This window comes from Xyrauchen texanus, chromosome 49, assembly GCF_025860055.1.
Source record: "Xyrauchen texanus isolate HMW12.3.18 chromosome 49, RBS_HiC_50CHRs, whole genome shotgun sequence".
In the NCBI taxonomy this organism is placed as follows: Eukaryota; Metazoa; Chordata; class Actinopteri; order Cypriniformes; family Catostomidae; genus Xyrauchen; species Xyrauchen texanus.
The window spans coordinates 12,424,484-12,441,799 of record NC_068324.1 but is presented as its reverse complement, the minus strand read 5'-3'; the positions used below and the strand labels follow the sequence as shown (position 1 = coordinate 12,441,799).

Sequence of the window (17,316 nt, the reverse complement as noted above, 5' to 3'; positions counted from 1 at the left end):
AACAGCTGCGCCAGGGAATGCGATGCGTCACAGGCCTCTGCCACACAATGCGGCGCGGCTGGTCAGTGGGAATTTTGAACCCGTTGGAATTTTGACCCAAGGAGGCAATAACATGAGAAGTGCTGCCAGAGTCTCAAACTGCTCAGAGAAGTACAAGAAGGGAGGAGGGTGAGTGACAGCGGTAAGAGAATGCACAACGTTTTTCTTTTTTAAAGAAAGAAGACAGTTAGTGCATTAGTAGAGTTTATGCTGTCACCACGCTGTCAGTTAAAACTCCTCCCACTTCAACGGCACTTTTATTGTTTGTTCGTTTTTTGGGAAGAGCAGGGATAATTGTAACACTTTCTTTTTTGTGTGTGTGTGTCAATTTATTCACATAATATCAAGGCCAAACCTACAAAATCAAGCAACACAAAAATATAAGTCACTTTTGAAATAACAATAAATGTTTAAAATGTCTTATTTTTAAAATTATGAAACTACTTTCTCAAAACTGTTCTTACTGAAACTGTCCATTATTTTGGGGAAAAGTAGAGGATTGAATTGTGTGTGCACATGCCTGATATAGCCACTACTGTGTAATCTTATATCAGAACTTTACAAATATAAAGTGCAAATGTAAAAAAATAAACTTAACAAATGTAAACTTTACAAATGTAAAGTTCTTTACAAACGCCTTGTAAAAATATACTAAAGTCACTCACCATTAGTGACGAATTTACTCCTGGCTGTGAACACCTGGAAGAAAAAAACAACACCTCAAGAACGTGATATAAAATAAAGCCCTGTCCACACTACTCTGTTTATGTTTGAAACTTCCATTTTTCCAGACATCATCGTTTTCCAAATGATTTGGTTAATGGAGAGTTTTTTCCATGAATGGCAAATGACATTCAAGTGTAGATGAGAGGAGTTAAATCAAAATCAAAGTGTTTTCATAGGAAAATGTATTAGTGTGGATGTGGCCAAAATCAGGTAGAAGAAAGTTTTGGTACTATTAAGGAATAGAAGAATGTCTCAGCTCTGTAGGTCCATACAATGTAAGTGAACAGTGCTTGACGCATGTGTAAAGAGCTTGTTGGCGCTACGAAGTTTGAAATCATGATCGCAAGATGTACAGTGAATTAGGAGTTACATTTTGGTCTGTTCTCACCTAAAACTGATTAGATTTCTTCCGAAGACATGGATTAAACTACTGGAGTATGGATTACATTTATACTGCCTTTATGTGCTTTTTGGAGCTTCAAAGTTCTGGCCACTATTCACTTGCATTGAATGGACCAACAGACCTGAGAAATTCTTCTAAATATCTTTGTTTGTGCTCTGCAGAAGAAAGAAGGTCATACACATCTGGCATGAAGGTGAGTACATTTTATTTATTTTTTGGGGTGAACTAGTATAAACAGTTATATTATATTTATTTGATTTGTTGACCAAAAAAATGGAAAAATTATCACAGCAAATACGTGATCATTGTTTCTGGAATGGGGGTGAATCACTGAACATCAAACCAGTGCCATAAAAAATCAAGTCATACATAACTGATCACTGAGAAGGTACAGAGCCTTGAAGATGGAAGAGCAGCCACACTTTGAAACAGACTAGGCAGAGTAGTAACTAACAATGAAGCGGGTATAGGTGAGCGAATAATCTTTGTACAGTGAATAACAAGCCATAAAACAAAGTGAAATCAACAAGTTTCAGGCACTTCTTCTGTACTCACTGATACCTCAAAGTATGGGGGTTTATATCAGTGCCTTTTCTGGGTCAGTCAAGGAAAACAGTGAATAAATGGAAAGTAACTTGTCTTTGTCTAATTGTACATTGTGTAATATTTGACTCTGCTTACCTTGGCAGGTGATGAGCCTTTTGTTTCCCATAGACCACGTGTTTTAGTTACATCAGCTGGCTTTTGGTCCTGTCAAAAGCACAAAATTACAATCCTCAAATAGAATCACAGATTATAGGCTGCCTGTGGCATTGTCTATTAAAGGAAGCTTGATTTAAGTTTACCGTTCCTGGATTAAGCAGAGGCAGAGGAAAGACAATGGAAAGTGTAGCAGGAAAGGTATAAGGGATAGAAGAGTCCAAGTCTAAAGGAGTGGGAAGGAGACAGAGTTAAAATCACTAATGAAAGAGGAAAAATACAGTGACTGTACCATTGGTATCCAATGGCAATACCATGGTACTTTGATATACTGTATATCATAGTTCTGAATGATTACCATATTCATAATTTTGCATGAAAAGATAATGAGAAACATTCATTCTGTCAAGTGTGTCCAAACTTTTGCCCTGTAGTGTAGTTTATGCAGTGGCTTGTAGGAAGTTAAAAATAATTTTGATTAATGTAGTACTTCTTAAATGTAAACCACCAACAGATGGTCAGATGCAATACATTCAAGACTCGCTGGAGGGCCACCCTGCACCATACAGCATATAATAGACTGTTCAGATTAATACATTCTTGCAAGGACAACCTGCGTGAAATCACCCTTGACTGTTCCTATGAGAATTTTGCATTGTCAGATTTCACTGAAAAGTTCCTTAATGTTACAGTTAGAGTGACTCTGATCTTAAAGGTTGGTAAGAGAAGCCAGAAATAAACATGAGTGAATCTGCAATAGCTCGAGAGAGACAGAGAGAGGAGAAGACCAACACATCAACACAGAGCGATACATAATTGCAACAGCTTAACCTCTTATTCCTTTCTATTCAATATTTGTGTTGTGTTGCAAAGACAAAAATTCTCCCAGGGTTGACAAGAAGATTGGCACATTTTTTTTAATCTGCTATACCTTTGTACCTCACTAGTTGTATGTCCACTACATGGCCAATACATCTATAAAGCTTCTGTCCAATTCTTGAATCTAGAACTAAAATCTTTAACATATGCCAATAAAGAATGGTCATTATTCATTGCATACTACATATTATTCTATACATATAACATTTTATATTATTAATACAATTAATTGAATAAGAGTACTTTTCCTTTTTCTCAAATATATAAATATAGGGAATTTAAGTTGTCAGCTGGTAAGATTTGTTGTAAGGGAAACAAATAATGTTGCAACAGCATGTTATTAACATTAATTACTTTTATTTTATTTTATAATATGTTTTGTGACTATTTTCCTGTCTGAAATAAAAAATAGTTGCAAACGTCTTTGTTTTATTAGATTACAAGTCTTTTTTTTTTTTTTTTTCACTTTTTATTGTTATCACACAAGTTGGACTTGAAATAGTTTATATTGCATGGAGCACAGATGCTTGCTAACCTCTATGCCAAAGTTCTGACTTGCTCCCGAGCCGTCAAACACCACCACTTGTGCAAGAGCCCAGCATGTCAAATACAAAAGCACCCACTGGCATCTGTATCTGATGCACGTAGAGGCGTCTAAAAGGGAGGCGTCACTGCCAATCTTCGGATTGTATTGTGTGTGATTAACCACAATATTTTGTATTATATTAATAAATATATTAGTGTGATTATATTACACGATCATGTTGATTATTTTAGATCCTCTAACCCAACCCAACCCAACCCCATACCTGAACCTAACCATTTATCATCTATATAAATCATGAATGAGGTTTCATGTTTAACATAGTTGATATATGGTTAGGTTTAGGAATGGGGTTGGGTACATTTAGATACACCCGGAACAGAATAGGTCACTTCAGCAGAGCAGAATATGTATATGAAATAACACATAAATGTGAATAAACGGGGAAATCATACCCCAACATATCATGTCAGAATGACAAAATTATACCCAAATGTCTAATGTGACAATGATAAAAATCTGATTCCCTTTACGTCAGTGTTTGACACCTAAAGATTGTCATTGAAAGCAATGCGCTTGCTGGATGCATCGGAAACTGGTGCTTTTGGCGTCCACCTGCTGACGCGCTGGGCTCGTGCACAAGCAGCAGTTTTTGACGCTTTGGGAGTGAGTATGGGTTGTGCATGTCTATAAAGACTCATTCAATCCTTACTGTTTTGGTGACTGGTTTGTCTGGTTCAGGGGCCGGCTTTGGTTCAGCAGGTTTCTGCTGCTCAGGAGTCTTGGTCTTCCAGCTGTTAATGCGATCAGCCATGCCAATGTTCAGATCAGCTGTTTCCTGAGTGATTGGCATAAATGTATTCTTTCATTTCAACTGAAATTAAAACAAACCGTTTAATCATGCTTAATAATTTGCAGAAGGTTTTCGTAGGTACAACTTTTAAATAGACAGTAAAGCACAAACTTTCTCTCCTCTCACATACCTTTGTGACCGCAGGGGGGCTTGCAGGACTAGAGGTGGGACTGACCAAGTTCCCCTTCTCCCACATACTCTTAATGTTCCGCACACCTTCAGCTACAGGTATATCCACTGGAGATTTGGGTGATTTGGTCACTTCTTTAGTCTGGTGAACAACAGATGAAAAGTCACAGATTATGGATGTCACATAAATGGTGGAGGCTGCTTCAGTGCTCACTATTTCTCACCTGAACTGCAGAAGTGTACTGCTCCAGTCTGTTTCCAATCTTGCATACTAATGGTGTGTGTGGCATCTTCACTGGACTAGTGTGAAAGCAAAGAGTAGCATGTAAGTATGTCTCAATAGGCCTTATTCAAGCTTGCGCCATCTTTGATTTTTAATGGGAATGGCAACGAGGCTGTGAGGGATAGACTTACAGTCTCTTCAATGGTATAAACTCTTCAAAAATGGTATAAAGCTTTAAAAAGCTCCTAGATCACATCTGATTTTCCACAACTCATGTTGTCTGGAGTTCTTTGTATACTGAATGTACTTAGATATTCTATCAATGTTTTGTCCGCAGAATGATCCAAAAACACTTTAAACTGCAGTACAGCCCATTGAAGAGACTGTAAGTAGGCCCAAACATACTCTATGTAAGTACGTGAACACAGACGCATCTTGCTACGCAAACTCGATTTCACGGGTCGTTGCGTTGTGAAATGTGTCAGAGCGCAATTTGTAACCTAACGCAAGTACACGCTGTATTATCTGTGTATCCCTCACAGCCTCGTTGTCATTCCCATTATAATATCAAAAATGGCTACTGTGAATAAGCTCTATAGTATTTCTATCACATTATCAATCAGAACCCCAGAAGGTATTCAACTGTTGAATAAACACATATCCTAAAAACAACATCATGCGGCATGACTTCTTACCTTTTAAGCGCAGATTTGTTCAAAAATTCAGCTTTCTCCCCAATCTGTTAAATATTAAAATGTTACATATAAAATGTTACAGCGAGCTTACTCATTGACAGACATACTGTATATATATATAAAGATACAAATGTAATATAAATTATATGGAATAAAACATTCTTAAACAGATGTCTAAGCATCCACATGGAAAAACTTTTTACATCTACAGTATCTATACATAGTACATACTGTATACTGTGGCAAACAGCACACATCTGTAATTATTACGTTCCACATTACACACTAAATAATGAATGTTTCTTACAAAAAAGTACAGTGGTGTTTCCACAATATAGTATTTGATATATACCATTGTACTGTACCATATTTATAGACCATGGTACTCGACGATATATATATATATATATATATATTTAATACTATTAGCAAATACTATGGATTACCATTGTACTGTTTTGTAAATTACAGTTCTGTTAATTGGGTCATAGACCCTTTGACCTTGGCGGAGGCACCCTTTGGAGCGATGAATGGAGCTTTGCTCCCTTCTTTGGACTCCTCCTTTTGCTTCTTTTTCTCTGCTGCCTCTGATCTCCTTCGCTCAATCTCTTCTTTCATTTTCCTCTTCTCTTCCTGTTCATTGTATTGGTAGGAGGACGACACAGGCACAGCAAAATATATGAGGATGTATCATGCAGCATCAAAATATAATTTTATTATGAATGACTATGTTTAGTTTCAATAAGATTTTGTAGTATTGAGTAAATACAAAAGCCATTTTAAGGCAAGTTAGTTCATTAGGCAGCCATATTGCTTCTTTAGCTCAAAACAAACGGTAATTTCAGGCTTGTCGATTTAACACCAAACAGGCGATTCCTCTATCAAAATGGCATTTGGCATTATTTCCCTTCCTTCAGCTGCTGGGACCGCCACACTGAGGTTTGCGATTGCTTGCGTTCTGTCTTACTACAAAATGTCTTATAAATACATACTTTGGCACTGCAGAACACAACATACAACAATTATTTTGAGTTATATTCCAGGATCAAAACAAGTGAAACTCATTCGACAGAATTTGTGGCAAAAATTATTTTCAGTCACTACTTTTCTTTAGATTAAAAAGCAAAATCTGGGTTACAGTGAGGTAATTACAATGGAAGTGAATGAAGCCAATAGGTAAACTTTAATACTAGCTGTTTCCAAAGTTGAACCAAAAGATGTAAACATGTTGTTAACATGATTTTAGTGTGATAAAATTGCTTACTAAACTTTTCTTTGTGAAGTCACATCTTTTTATTTTATTTCTACAACTTCCTTGCCATGACGACTAAACACCTTAAACCCTAAAACAACCTTTAAAATGATGATTTTTAACCACGTTACAGCTCAAAGAATACACAAGTTTTAAAAGATGAATTGTCATACTGTAAAGTTAATTCTTGCTTTAAAGAAAAGGAGGGATGAATCAATATAGTTTTTTGTGGTAATCAACAATATGCCACAAATGCAGTCGATTGAGCTTAACTTGTGTTCAGCCTTGAATATTTCTTTAAGTAGAAACTAGAAGTATACAAAGAACGTAGTAAGAAGTAAATTGGGATTCAACAGTGGTTTACAGATGGAGGGCAGAGTACTGCTGCTTTCTATATTCATTTTTCTACCTCCTCCTTTGCCTTCTTTTCTGCCCGCTGCTGTTTCTTCTGTTTCTCCTCTTCCTCTAGAATCTTCTTCCTCTCCTCCCTCTTCTTCTTCAGCTCCTCCAGCTCGGCCTCAGCCGTTTGCTGTTTCTGCTTCATCTTCTCCAGCAACTCGCTGTCCGTCTCATTTCTCCGCCGTTTCAGCTCCTGGAGCTTGCGTTCTGCCTCCAACTTGGCGATGGGATCGTGCTTCTCTGTGTCAGGAGACCGTAAGCCTATGGGGCTAAAACATTGCTCAAAATTGATAATGACTCTCAAAAAACTGGATACCTGGAAATGTAAATAGAAAAGTTCTTACATGAGAATGAATCTGTCTGTACCTTAGCGTCTTCTCTGGTTTCTTGGCTTTTGCAGTGCTGTCAACTGCATCCTGTGGCTTAGTTGTCACTTTCTGCTTGAATGGAGAAACAATAAATTAATTTTATTATTTATAATTTTATTCTTAAGTTGTGGTGTCATTCTATCAAACCTAAACTTGTTCAGGGATAGTTCACCCAGAAATTAACTATAATTTTAAATAGCTCCACTGATGTTAACTTGGCATGCAAAAATGAGGGTTTTGGCTTTTCTGCCAAAATCTAAAGAGAGGGAATAAAAACTTTTTTTTAACCTAATGATCGGTGGATATAGCATTGATACTAGTGATGCCCAAGGTGGAGGAGCATAGATTAGCTAACATGTTGTTTGTCACTCAAAGTTAGCACCACCAGTAGAAAATTGACAACATCACATGCAAATGACACCACAAAAATGCAGTTTTAAGGACATTTTACACAGTATGAGGTAACTGCAAGCTCCCAATTCCTTTTAACAGGTAAGAGACAACAGGCCAGACCGGAGGTGGTCACACAAATTCGACCACTTTCATTGTTATGACTGCTTGCTGCCGAAGACCCTTTCAAGGCAAGTTAATCCACTTGGTGGCCATCTTGGGAACGCACCCTGGCGGCTATTTTCTATGGATACAAGTGGCATAAAAGTACAGTTCCAATCTTCTTGAATGGGGTATGACCGCAATTTCCAAAAGAGTTGGTCAATCATAAATTTAGCTTAGATTATACTAAAAAAACTCCAGCTAATGGACTTGCGTTGTTCTCAAAATGAATTGACAAGTATTGACTTTTTTACCTGTAAAGGGCTATCGCACCAAGAACGATAACTATAATGATAACTACTGTATATCCATAAAGTTTTAAAAATTGTCCACACCACAATTATAAGACAATGTCACAGAGGAACACTATCATTTGGATAATTTCAGAGCGATTTTCTTCCAGCTGATGAACGATCAAAACCTTGAAAACCAATCAAAATCCATCCAATTTTAAAGGGCTCGAGCCACAAGGTGGACTCATCGTAACATTCAAAATAACACACCACAGCACCGGATCACCACTTATTATAACACATGCAAACAAAAGGGATACTCCTGCTCAAGATCCGGCAATGCTTCATCAGCATTCTTCTTCAGTATTAACGGAGATGAGATAATGAAAAGCAAATTCAAGCTGGTACCAAAAATGATCTCAGGTATCCATCACTTTGAAATCATTTTCTATTATTTTTTTATTTATTTTCTTGACATTGATCATAACTGCAGCGTGCTTAGAATAAGCAGAACGTTATTGTCTGTTGCAGTGTTCGCTAATATAGTTAACATTGCAGTTATCATTGTAGTTATCATTCTTGGTGTGAATGGGCCTTAAGGTAGGATTTCATTTTCTACACCCATATTCTCCCATTCACTTTATCACAAGTGCTCCATCTCAGGCTAAATAGTCTCTGTGGAGGCATACACTGCACAAGATAATAATTTTTAAACATCTTTTCATGGTAATCAAAAATGACTATAAACAACCAGCATTTAGATCTAATGTGGTTAGTTCTCTTCAGAACGGCCTGTAATCGTTCTATTTTCCCTATATATAGTCCACTATTTGGTATAAATAGTGAATGTGTAAACAAGTAAGTGGATTTTAGCATCTTGGCATCTTGAGCTTGTTCTGGCACATTTCAGACCACCTCTTGTGTGTATGGAAAGAGGCTGGAATGGAAAAGGGCTACCACATACCATGTAAAATTGCTTAAAATGGCAAAACACCAGGCAGTCTTTTTAAAAACACTGCATTTTCAGAACTGCACATATAAAGCAAAGAAGCGGAAAAGTAATTTGTGAAGACGCTGTGTCCATATCCAGGGAAACACTGGCAACCTTTGCTGGCTGACCACAAATTGTTTAAAAATCAGTAAAAGCGTGGACTGTGCATTTGTGATAAGCATGACCCAGGGTAAGAGGTGAATACCTCTTCCTTCTTTAGTTTAGCTTTTTCTTCAGGTTTGGGCCTAGTTTCTTCCGTCACTTTCTTCCATTTTGGCTTTTCCTCACTGTCTTGCTTTGGAGTCCCAAGTTTCTCCTCAATTTTTTTCTGTGTTAATGGTTTTTCTTCAAGCTGCTTCTTCATTTGTGGTTTCTTCTCTTCATTCTTTGGGACTTGAGCCTTAACCTCAACTTCTCTCAAAGACTTTTTAGGTGTTTCTTCAAAAGTCTTCTTTGCTAAATAAGGTTTTTCTTGTTCTTTTGTAGGTTTCTCAGCTTCCTTCTTTGCAAGAGGTTCTGAATCTTGAGTTCTAACCTTCACCTCCACAAGTTTTTCTTCAGGTTTCTTCTCAGGTTCCTCTTTCTTCACAGGCTTTACTTCTTCATTTTGTGATGTAGCTGGTTCCACTTTGAACACAACTTCTACTGCTGTGTCCTCTTTTGCAGGTTCCTCTTGCGTTACCATATTTGATACCAAACTTTCAGCCTCTTTCTTTTCTAAATCTGCACTTGCTAAATCTGCTTCTGTTTTTTCATTAGTCTCTCTATTTGCAATGAAAGATTCTTCCTACAAAATAAAACAAATGTTAGGAAACCAATTCAAAGCAATTCACTCCAATGTTGTGGTTAAAAAACCCAGACAAATCTTAAGACCGTCATACCTTATTTATAACAGCTGGATCTTTGTGTTCCTCTGTGGATTCCTGTAAAAATTAAGTGTCAAAATATTTCTTAAACTAATATCACAGAAATCACATGAATCACAGAGCTAAATTACTGGACTTTGATCATAAGATGTATTGAGAGCAAAATAATTTACTGTTTGAGGAAATGACCTGTTCTTTGAGGTAGGACCTCTGTGGTCTCTCCTCCTCTTCCTGGTAGTCTTCCACTATCTTCTCAGGAGTTTCTTTGGGTTCTTCAGCTGCTGTGACTGGTGCTGGCTCCTCCTGTACCGTGGTTGTCACCTCAACCTCTGCCTTAGTTTCTTCTATCTTTTCTTCTTCTTTTTTCTCGTCCCTTTCCTTCCAGTAGTTGGTTCCTGTTGAAGGGACCTCGTTTTCTGAGGACTCTTGCTCACCATTTCTATCACTTGGCTCTGTTGTGGTGGTGACATTTCCATCCATGATGTTTGTGTCAATTTCCTTCTGCCTCTCTAAAGCCTCTCTCATTCTTTTCTGTCTCCGCTCTTCTCTCTGAGCAATCCTTTCCAGGAGAGCCTGGTCATCATCCTCGGTCGGTTCAGAACTTGTGATCAATGTTGATGTCTCAATACTGAAAACAACATCATTAGGTGTTCAGTATCAGAACAATGCAAAGTAATTGCTTTAAGGAAAAGTTTTTGGTTTAAGGATAGACTTGTCTAAATTTTAGTTAAGTTTAGAGGTAAAGTGTTTAACGTTTTTAAGGTTAAAATACTTTCTCCAATCACAACTTATAGGCTTATGGTAATGTGCAGAATCAATTTAAATAAGCTATTCATAGGCTGATTTCACAGAAAAGTGTAAACACCATGGCACTATAAAAAAATAAATGCTCTGTTGGTTAGGGTGTCCTGACCTGCCTGAGGCAATTGCATGAGTTTGGGGCTTGATTGCCTGTTTTTCTGACCTATAGAATATGGTAGGTGTGTATACGAAATTACACATTCAACTTTAATGAAAGTTTCAAGATTTGAAATTAAGGGTGGACTAGGTTTCAAAGTGAGGATTAGGATTATTTAGGATTTCATTTCATAACCTGTCAGTGAAGCAGATTTAGTTTTTCCTGTATGTGAGAGGCGAAGAAAGCTGTTTATAGGTGTGGATTACCTATTATCTTCTGTTGTAGTGCTGCTTGACTCATTCTCCATATTGCGCAGGCGTTCCTGGTGGGCTCGTCTACGATGCTCTCGAGCTGCCTCCTCGTCATCATCCTGAGAGTTTATCCTGTTGTGGAACAAACACGCTCATTATTCAGTAAGAATGCCGACAGACAATACTGACAGATATATGAATGCCTCCTGGCTGAATGCAGAAAGAGCACATGGGAAATAAATGCTATCATAAACTTTATATCACCCTGAGGAGTCAATAATGATTATACGATCAAATGAATATGACACATGGAGTGTAAATTACATTACAAATTCTTACACTAAAAGAAAATTATATATTTATTCCTTACAGAGATTATGTCAGATCGTAATGTCATGTTATTAGACAATGGCATTAAATGATTGCCATATTCATATTTCCTGGTAAATACCATGGTTCTTCAAATGCTCAGTATTAATTACCATGATACATGTCCAAAAACACATGGTACAGCATAACCATGGTGCATTTCCATAAATTATTATATTCTTATGGAAAACAGTAAAATGTGAAAACCAAAGTGTGATTCACCAGCTTGAAGACAACAGTCAGACCCAAAAACCTCAACTGTAACAACATTTTGGAGACATGGAAGTGTGCAGAGAGTGGTTTGGAGAACAATTCTAAGAAGTGAGCCTTGTTTGCATCCTTGAGGCATGGCAAATTAGCCAGACTGTAAACTTAAAGCCAATACCAAATTCTACAAAAACATCTCCACATTTTTCTCCACATTGCTGCCACAGATGTTACCTACATTCTTACCGCTCTATTGGTCTGAAATATTTTTCCATCTTGCACTTGAGGATATCTGGCCTGGCATTAGTTTGCCATGGCATGCTGGTGTTTATAAGGCAATGTGAGAACTTGCAATGGCCAATTGATGAAGGATAGGTTTTATTTTCCCGTTCTCCTCTTCACTTCCCTTCTCAATGACTTGCAGATGTTGTAGATGGTAGAGAGAGACACGCGTAACAGGGACCACAATTCTGTTTCTCCATTCCGGGACAACAGCGGAAATCCAAAACAATCTGTTCCTCTCTGGGAGTTCCAAATGGTGAAAGGTCATCCCGACAGACAGTCAGATGGAGTATCTGTGATTTTCTTGGAAGAATATGTCTTCTGTGAGAAGGGTTGCTGAATGAATACAATAGCTTTCAGACCTCTGGTGTTGAAGATTAAATGAAGAGTTGGAGAGAGAAAGCTAACACTATTGACAGAGACTGAAGCATTATGGCTGAATTATTTGCCTTGGAAAAAAAAACATCAGTCAAAATATTCCAACGTCTGTGCAGAGAAACATAGTACTGGACAGGCCTGATAAACCGCACTTATAAATACTGTGCTTGTGTTGAAGACCAGAGTTGACAGTGTTGGTTGATTTAGATAAATAGGTGCAAGTAAACTGGCAAAAGTCATAACCTGCAATTGTAACCTTAAGGATATATTTTTACCTGATCTACATGTTGGTGTAACCTACTGTAATTTTTACCTACAGGTAAATTTATTCAAATTAAAAAATATTTTGGAATTGAATAAAACCAGTTAATTTAGATGATACCGCATTAAGCTCATTTTTATGTTACCTGATGAAACATTTTTACAGTATACTGATGTGAATTCCATCTTTTGCACTGTGGCAATGTGGAACAAGATGAATGGAGAATGAGTTGCTTCATTCCCAAATTACTTAACCAATATTGTTGATATTTAGAATTTTGAATAGTTGAAAATTCAATTGGACTGAATTATGATGCCAGTGTTCTGAAGTAGAAATTTACTGAAACTATTGAATGAATAAATGCGTTTGGTAAAACATTGAAGCATCTGGTGAAATGATTAATCAAGCACTAGGGATTTACGGGAGATGCCACGATCACTTCCTTAGGCATAAATATGTGGGTTGTGAGTAGCTGTTTTGAACTTGAAACCTTGACAGGCAGCAGGGATTTGAGGCAATTTAGATTCTTTTCATCAATAATTTCATAGAGAATATTTTTTTCCAGATATGATTCCAATAAAGTTTGTTTTCTTCACTACAAAGCCATGGATGTGGTAGAAATGCCTTGAGGTTTCTGTCTTGAGACTCATCCATCTTAATAAAAATTCCCTCATGGTTACTGCAGCACATGTTCACCAGACAGTTCCGAAGACCAGACTGAAATATGGCAGTCCAGTAGAAGAGAACAATATCCTCCTCACTTAGTGTTTAACATGCACACAAAAAAGATAAAGTGAATAAGAAAGTAAGAAGCCTTACAGTGTCAGAATGAATCAAATGATGAAAGGCTGTTATAAAGTCCGGCATGGTGGAATTGGACAGACTATCAGCTGGATTTGAAACTGATTTTTATCAAAGGTTTGGTTTCCTTTTCAGCTCAGATTGTTTGTACAGCTCAGCTTGTGAAGCTTTAAAGTGATGTGTGTAATTTTCCTAAATGTTAAAAAATACTTTCTTCTTTCATTGTTTAATGAGATACAAACATGCCAAATAGCTGCAGTAGTTTCTCTGGTAGTACACTCTGGACCTTTAAGATGGTGTCTTATCCTTCTGTATTTGAATATTTATTACAAAGACTTGTAAAGAAATGAAAATGAAACTCCCTTTTGGGGTTAACACTGCAATCTGCTTGGCCATCAATGCTGAGAGTGCAAGGATTGGAAACTTTGGAAAATGTGTGGTTTGATATGATTTTTCCGAAGCAGTTAACAACCAAAAACACTAAAACTAACACTAAATAGGTATCTCAAATACACAAGGAATGGTACTACTGATAATTTAAAAACATAGTAAAGAAATTGCTTATTTTCACTTATTTAGTTTGAGGCAAGTCCATTTTTTGACCTTGTTTTTACAGAACAGGTCCCTTGTTTCTACTACAACTGGTATATCACCAACCCTTAGCACAGAGAACTGTTATTTTAAAAAGAACGTTATAAACCATTCTTTTATTGTATTCTAACCAGTTATCAATTGGAAAGGAGGCAGTGGAACGCAGAAACCGGAAAGTCAAAAATACAGTTTCTGCTCATGTTAGCATATACTTTGATATGTTCATTGAAACAAGTTATATCCCTCACAAAGAGTTGCGAAGGATCTGTCATCTTCAATAGTACACATCTGCTGAGCAGGCCTTATATGGAGCGCTGGACAGTGGGAGTTGTAGAAGAATGGAGAATGGAGTCTCTGAGTTGGCCAATTAATCTTGAACTATAAACATTATGAACAGACCTGGTCTGACAAACCTACAGTGCACATTGCCCATGCTAATACAAAACCTTTTTATACTGTATTTGTCAAAATTGTATTAAAATGAATAGTGAAAAGCCTGTGGAGCATAAATAAACATTTTAAATATACATACTTTTGTGTATTATATAAAAAGCACAACTGTTCGCTGCAGGAAAGCACAGCAGGAATACCTGAAATGGACTGATTAATAAATCTGACTCAAGTCAGGTTTAAACAAGCCTAGGGTAAAAATAAAATGATAAATAATTATCTACAAAACACCACTAATGTGTGGACATGCTATTTCTCTTTTCTTAAAATGCCATTTAACATTTCTTCATTAGTAAACCCTACTCTATCTACTAACAGCAACATGTATTCTAATTTATAAATGCACACAGAAGTGTGGGTGAATCTCAGATAACATGTCCAGGTAACATTTGTTTTATTACAATTAAGATTTGTTGCATCATGAGAATATTTTATATATGACAACAAATGACTAGCACTGATTTATTTTTATTAAAATGAGCCTCAGATAAATTGGGTAAAACAAAATACTACCATTATGTATGAAAACATATTATGTACAATATTTACAGTTTACAATTTAAAAAAAATATATTACAAAATTCCACATTTTAGTATTGAGAATGACATTATATCCAATCCATTCCTGTCTAAAATCAGATATTATCTGGCTTCACTCTACCAATCCGTCAACTGTAATGATGCACTATAAACAAAGTAAGAAATTTACAGCCATGTCAAGCCAACCTTTATAAGGAAAAGAGTTGAGAGAGGCACGGTTGTTTGGAACACGCAGACACAGGCCTCTCCAACTTGGCCAGAAGTACTTCTGTGGCTTAAAATAGTATAACACACAACATCGGCACTGATCTGAATTTTATTGCATCATCTAAAAATAATGAAACTCAAGATATATAAAGATATATAGGTCTTATAACCATTACTATAGCATAATAAGATATAAAAACGAGACAATAATTGAGATTTAATTTAATTTGAATGTTTCAATAAAGTGGGGGAAGGTCAATGTTTGTGTGTGTGTGTGTGTGTGTGTGTGTGTGTGTGTGTGTGTGTGTGTGTGTGTGTGTGTGTGTGTGTGTGTGTGTGTGTGTGTGTGTGAGACTTACTTCTCTGCCTCCCTCTGCATTTCTTCACGCTTTTGTCTCCTAAGCTCCCTACGGCGCTCAAAATCAAAGTCCTCATCCATGATGATTCACTAAAAGTTCCTTGAGTTTAACCTGTGAGAGCAACAGAGAGACAGACACACAGGGTTGGATTTACAGTAAAACATTTGAACTGCAGTGTCAAGGTGATCACCCTGATTTAAACTGAGGTTTAAATGTTCCTGCTAAGCTGTTTGGTCAATAACTTACCAGGGCCACAGCATTTCAGTTTGATTCCTGCTTCCCTGGGGAAACTACCAGTTAAGTCAAACTTTGTCACTTTCACAACCAATCCTGGTTCCCAATCCCTCAACCAGATTTTCAAAATTGGCTCTACTCATAGAAACATTATTGAAAGTTTAAATGGCTTAAACCAAACAAACAGGCTAACCTGTTTAGGTTGACCATGCACTGTTTCTAGCGGGGAGAAAATGCTCATTTTTGACATTTGCTGAACACTCCTTGTCTCACAGGTATAGAAGAAACTGAGCGCTAAGCAGCTAGTTTCGGTGAGCCAAAGTGCAAATTTGCTTACATTCCCCGATATAATGACTGTTGATTCAGTCAAAACAAAGCCAAAAATCATATTTCCCAATTTAATAGGCATAATAGTACTTGAAGGCTTGTGTAGCTCACTCTCTCTTAGTTCAGAAAATAGTTTCCTGAACAACAAAAATTCCAAATTCAAGAGATTCGCCAAAAGCCCCTAGCCAACACGAAACAAAACTAAATAATCTGAGACAAAGTTGATACTCAAATGCAACAAGTTGATTCTTTAAAAAAACTAAAAAACACTGGACTGTATAATACCATCATCTTGACATCATCTTCTATGAAATAAAGAATTTGGGCCAATCCTGATGAAGCTGTGAGTGACCTACAGCTTTCCCTGGAATGTGAAAGAAAGCCTGGCTTTGTGGGTAAGGAAACATGTCTGATAAGCAGCCAGAGTGTGGGTCAACAGGGCAAATGTTCACAGGTGCAAAGCATGCAGGTGTCAGCCACGCAGACGTTTCACAAGGGTTTTTTTATGTGTGGCCATCAGACATACCTATGATCCGTCATTACCTCCTGAGTGCTTCTTATTAAGAGAAGCTTTAGGAATGTCTGCTATGCGTACTGAGGACGTTGATTTTTTTTAATACAGTGGGGTTTGGGTTGAGTTAGAAAGCACTGATATATTTGGATAATTCTATCCAACTATGGATAATTTTATAGTCAATCTTAATGCTATACATAGTCCTTCATTTTACAATATATAACAGTTAGTTTTATAATTTAGTTTAATTATTTTGTTTTGTTTATTGGTTACTGATCTCATTTAAATTAGAGCTGTCTATTTACTGTGTTAATTTGGTGTGATTTAATTATATATATAAAAAATAACATGTACGCAATTAATCATGCCCCCAACCTGTATGTAAATTCAGTAATAATGAATGTTCCTACAATCGGAGCAATTCAATCTTGATGTACAAGCTTGATGCAGTAGGGGGCAGTCAGCACTCCAGCTGTACAGGCAACATGCCTCATCAAACCAACAAGAGCAACAGGCAGCAAAGCCTTCCACAGATGCGCTTTTGCGCTCAAAGATAGCAACACCGAGCTGGGACCTTGAGATGTGTTTTTCACTCAAGTTTCAGACTATTTTTTCTTGGCACATCGTCCTAAAACACAGCACTTTTGACAACAGGTGCTGAAAACTAGTGAGATGTGATGCAACCAAAGTAAGATGCTCCAAAAGCATCTTTCTGATGCACAAGTACATTAGCATAATCACACAGGAAGTCAGCATGTTGTTTCAGAGTGTACCATAGGATCGGCCACATTATTC

The 17,316-nt window shown here is 37.0% G+C and overlaps 1 protein-coding gene across 4 annotated transcripts in view; it reads right to left on the bottom strand.

The window, feature by feature from the left end:
• The window catches only part of LOC127640345 (non-muscle caldesmon-like), a 28,978-nt gene that overhangs the window by 4,882 nt on the left and 6,780 nt on the right, over nt 1-17,316 (bottom strand). For 2 of the 4 annotated variants that reach the window (XM_052122841.1, XM_052122842.1), the window contains exons 2-15: nt 15,447-15,557; nt 11,016-11,132; nt 10,041-10,479; nt 9,867-9,908; nt 9,191-9,772; nt 7,208-7,281; nt 6,852-7,110; nt 5,692-5,823; nt 5,191-5,234; nt 4,497-4,572; nt 4,274-4,414; nt 4,003-4,128; nt 1,850-1,918; nt 705-738 (exon numbers count right to left, since the gene is read on the bottom strand). In XM_052122841.1, coding sequence (XP_051978801.1) covers nt 705-738; nt 1,850-1,918; nt 4,003-4,128; nt 4,274-4,414; nt 4,497-4,572; nt 5,191-5,234; nt 5,692-5,823; nt 6,852-7,110; nt 7,208-7,281; nt 9,191-9,772; nt 9,867-9,908; nt 10,041-10,479; nt 11,016-11,132; nt 15,447-15,526 — 2,215 coding nt within the window. In that variant the 5' untranslated portion in view covers nt 15,527-15,557. The remainder of the gene's footprint in view (nt 1-704; nt 739-1,849; nt 1,919-4,002; nt 4,129-4,273; nt 4,415-4,496; nt 4,573-5,190; nt 5,235-5,691; nt 5,824-6,851; nt 7,111-7,207; nt 7,282-9,190; nt 9,773-9,866; nt 9,909-10,040; nt 10,480-11,015; nt 11,133-15,446; nt 15,558-17,316) is intronic. The other 2 variants (XM_052122843.1, XM_052122845.1) reach the window with 2 other exon arrangements.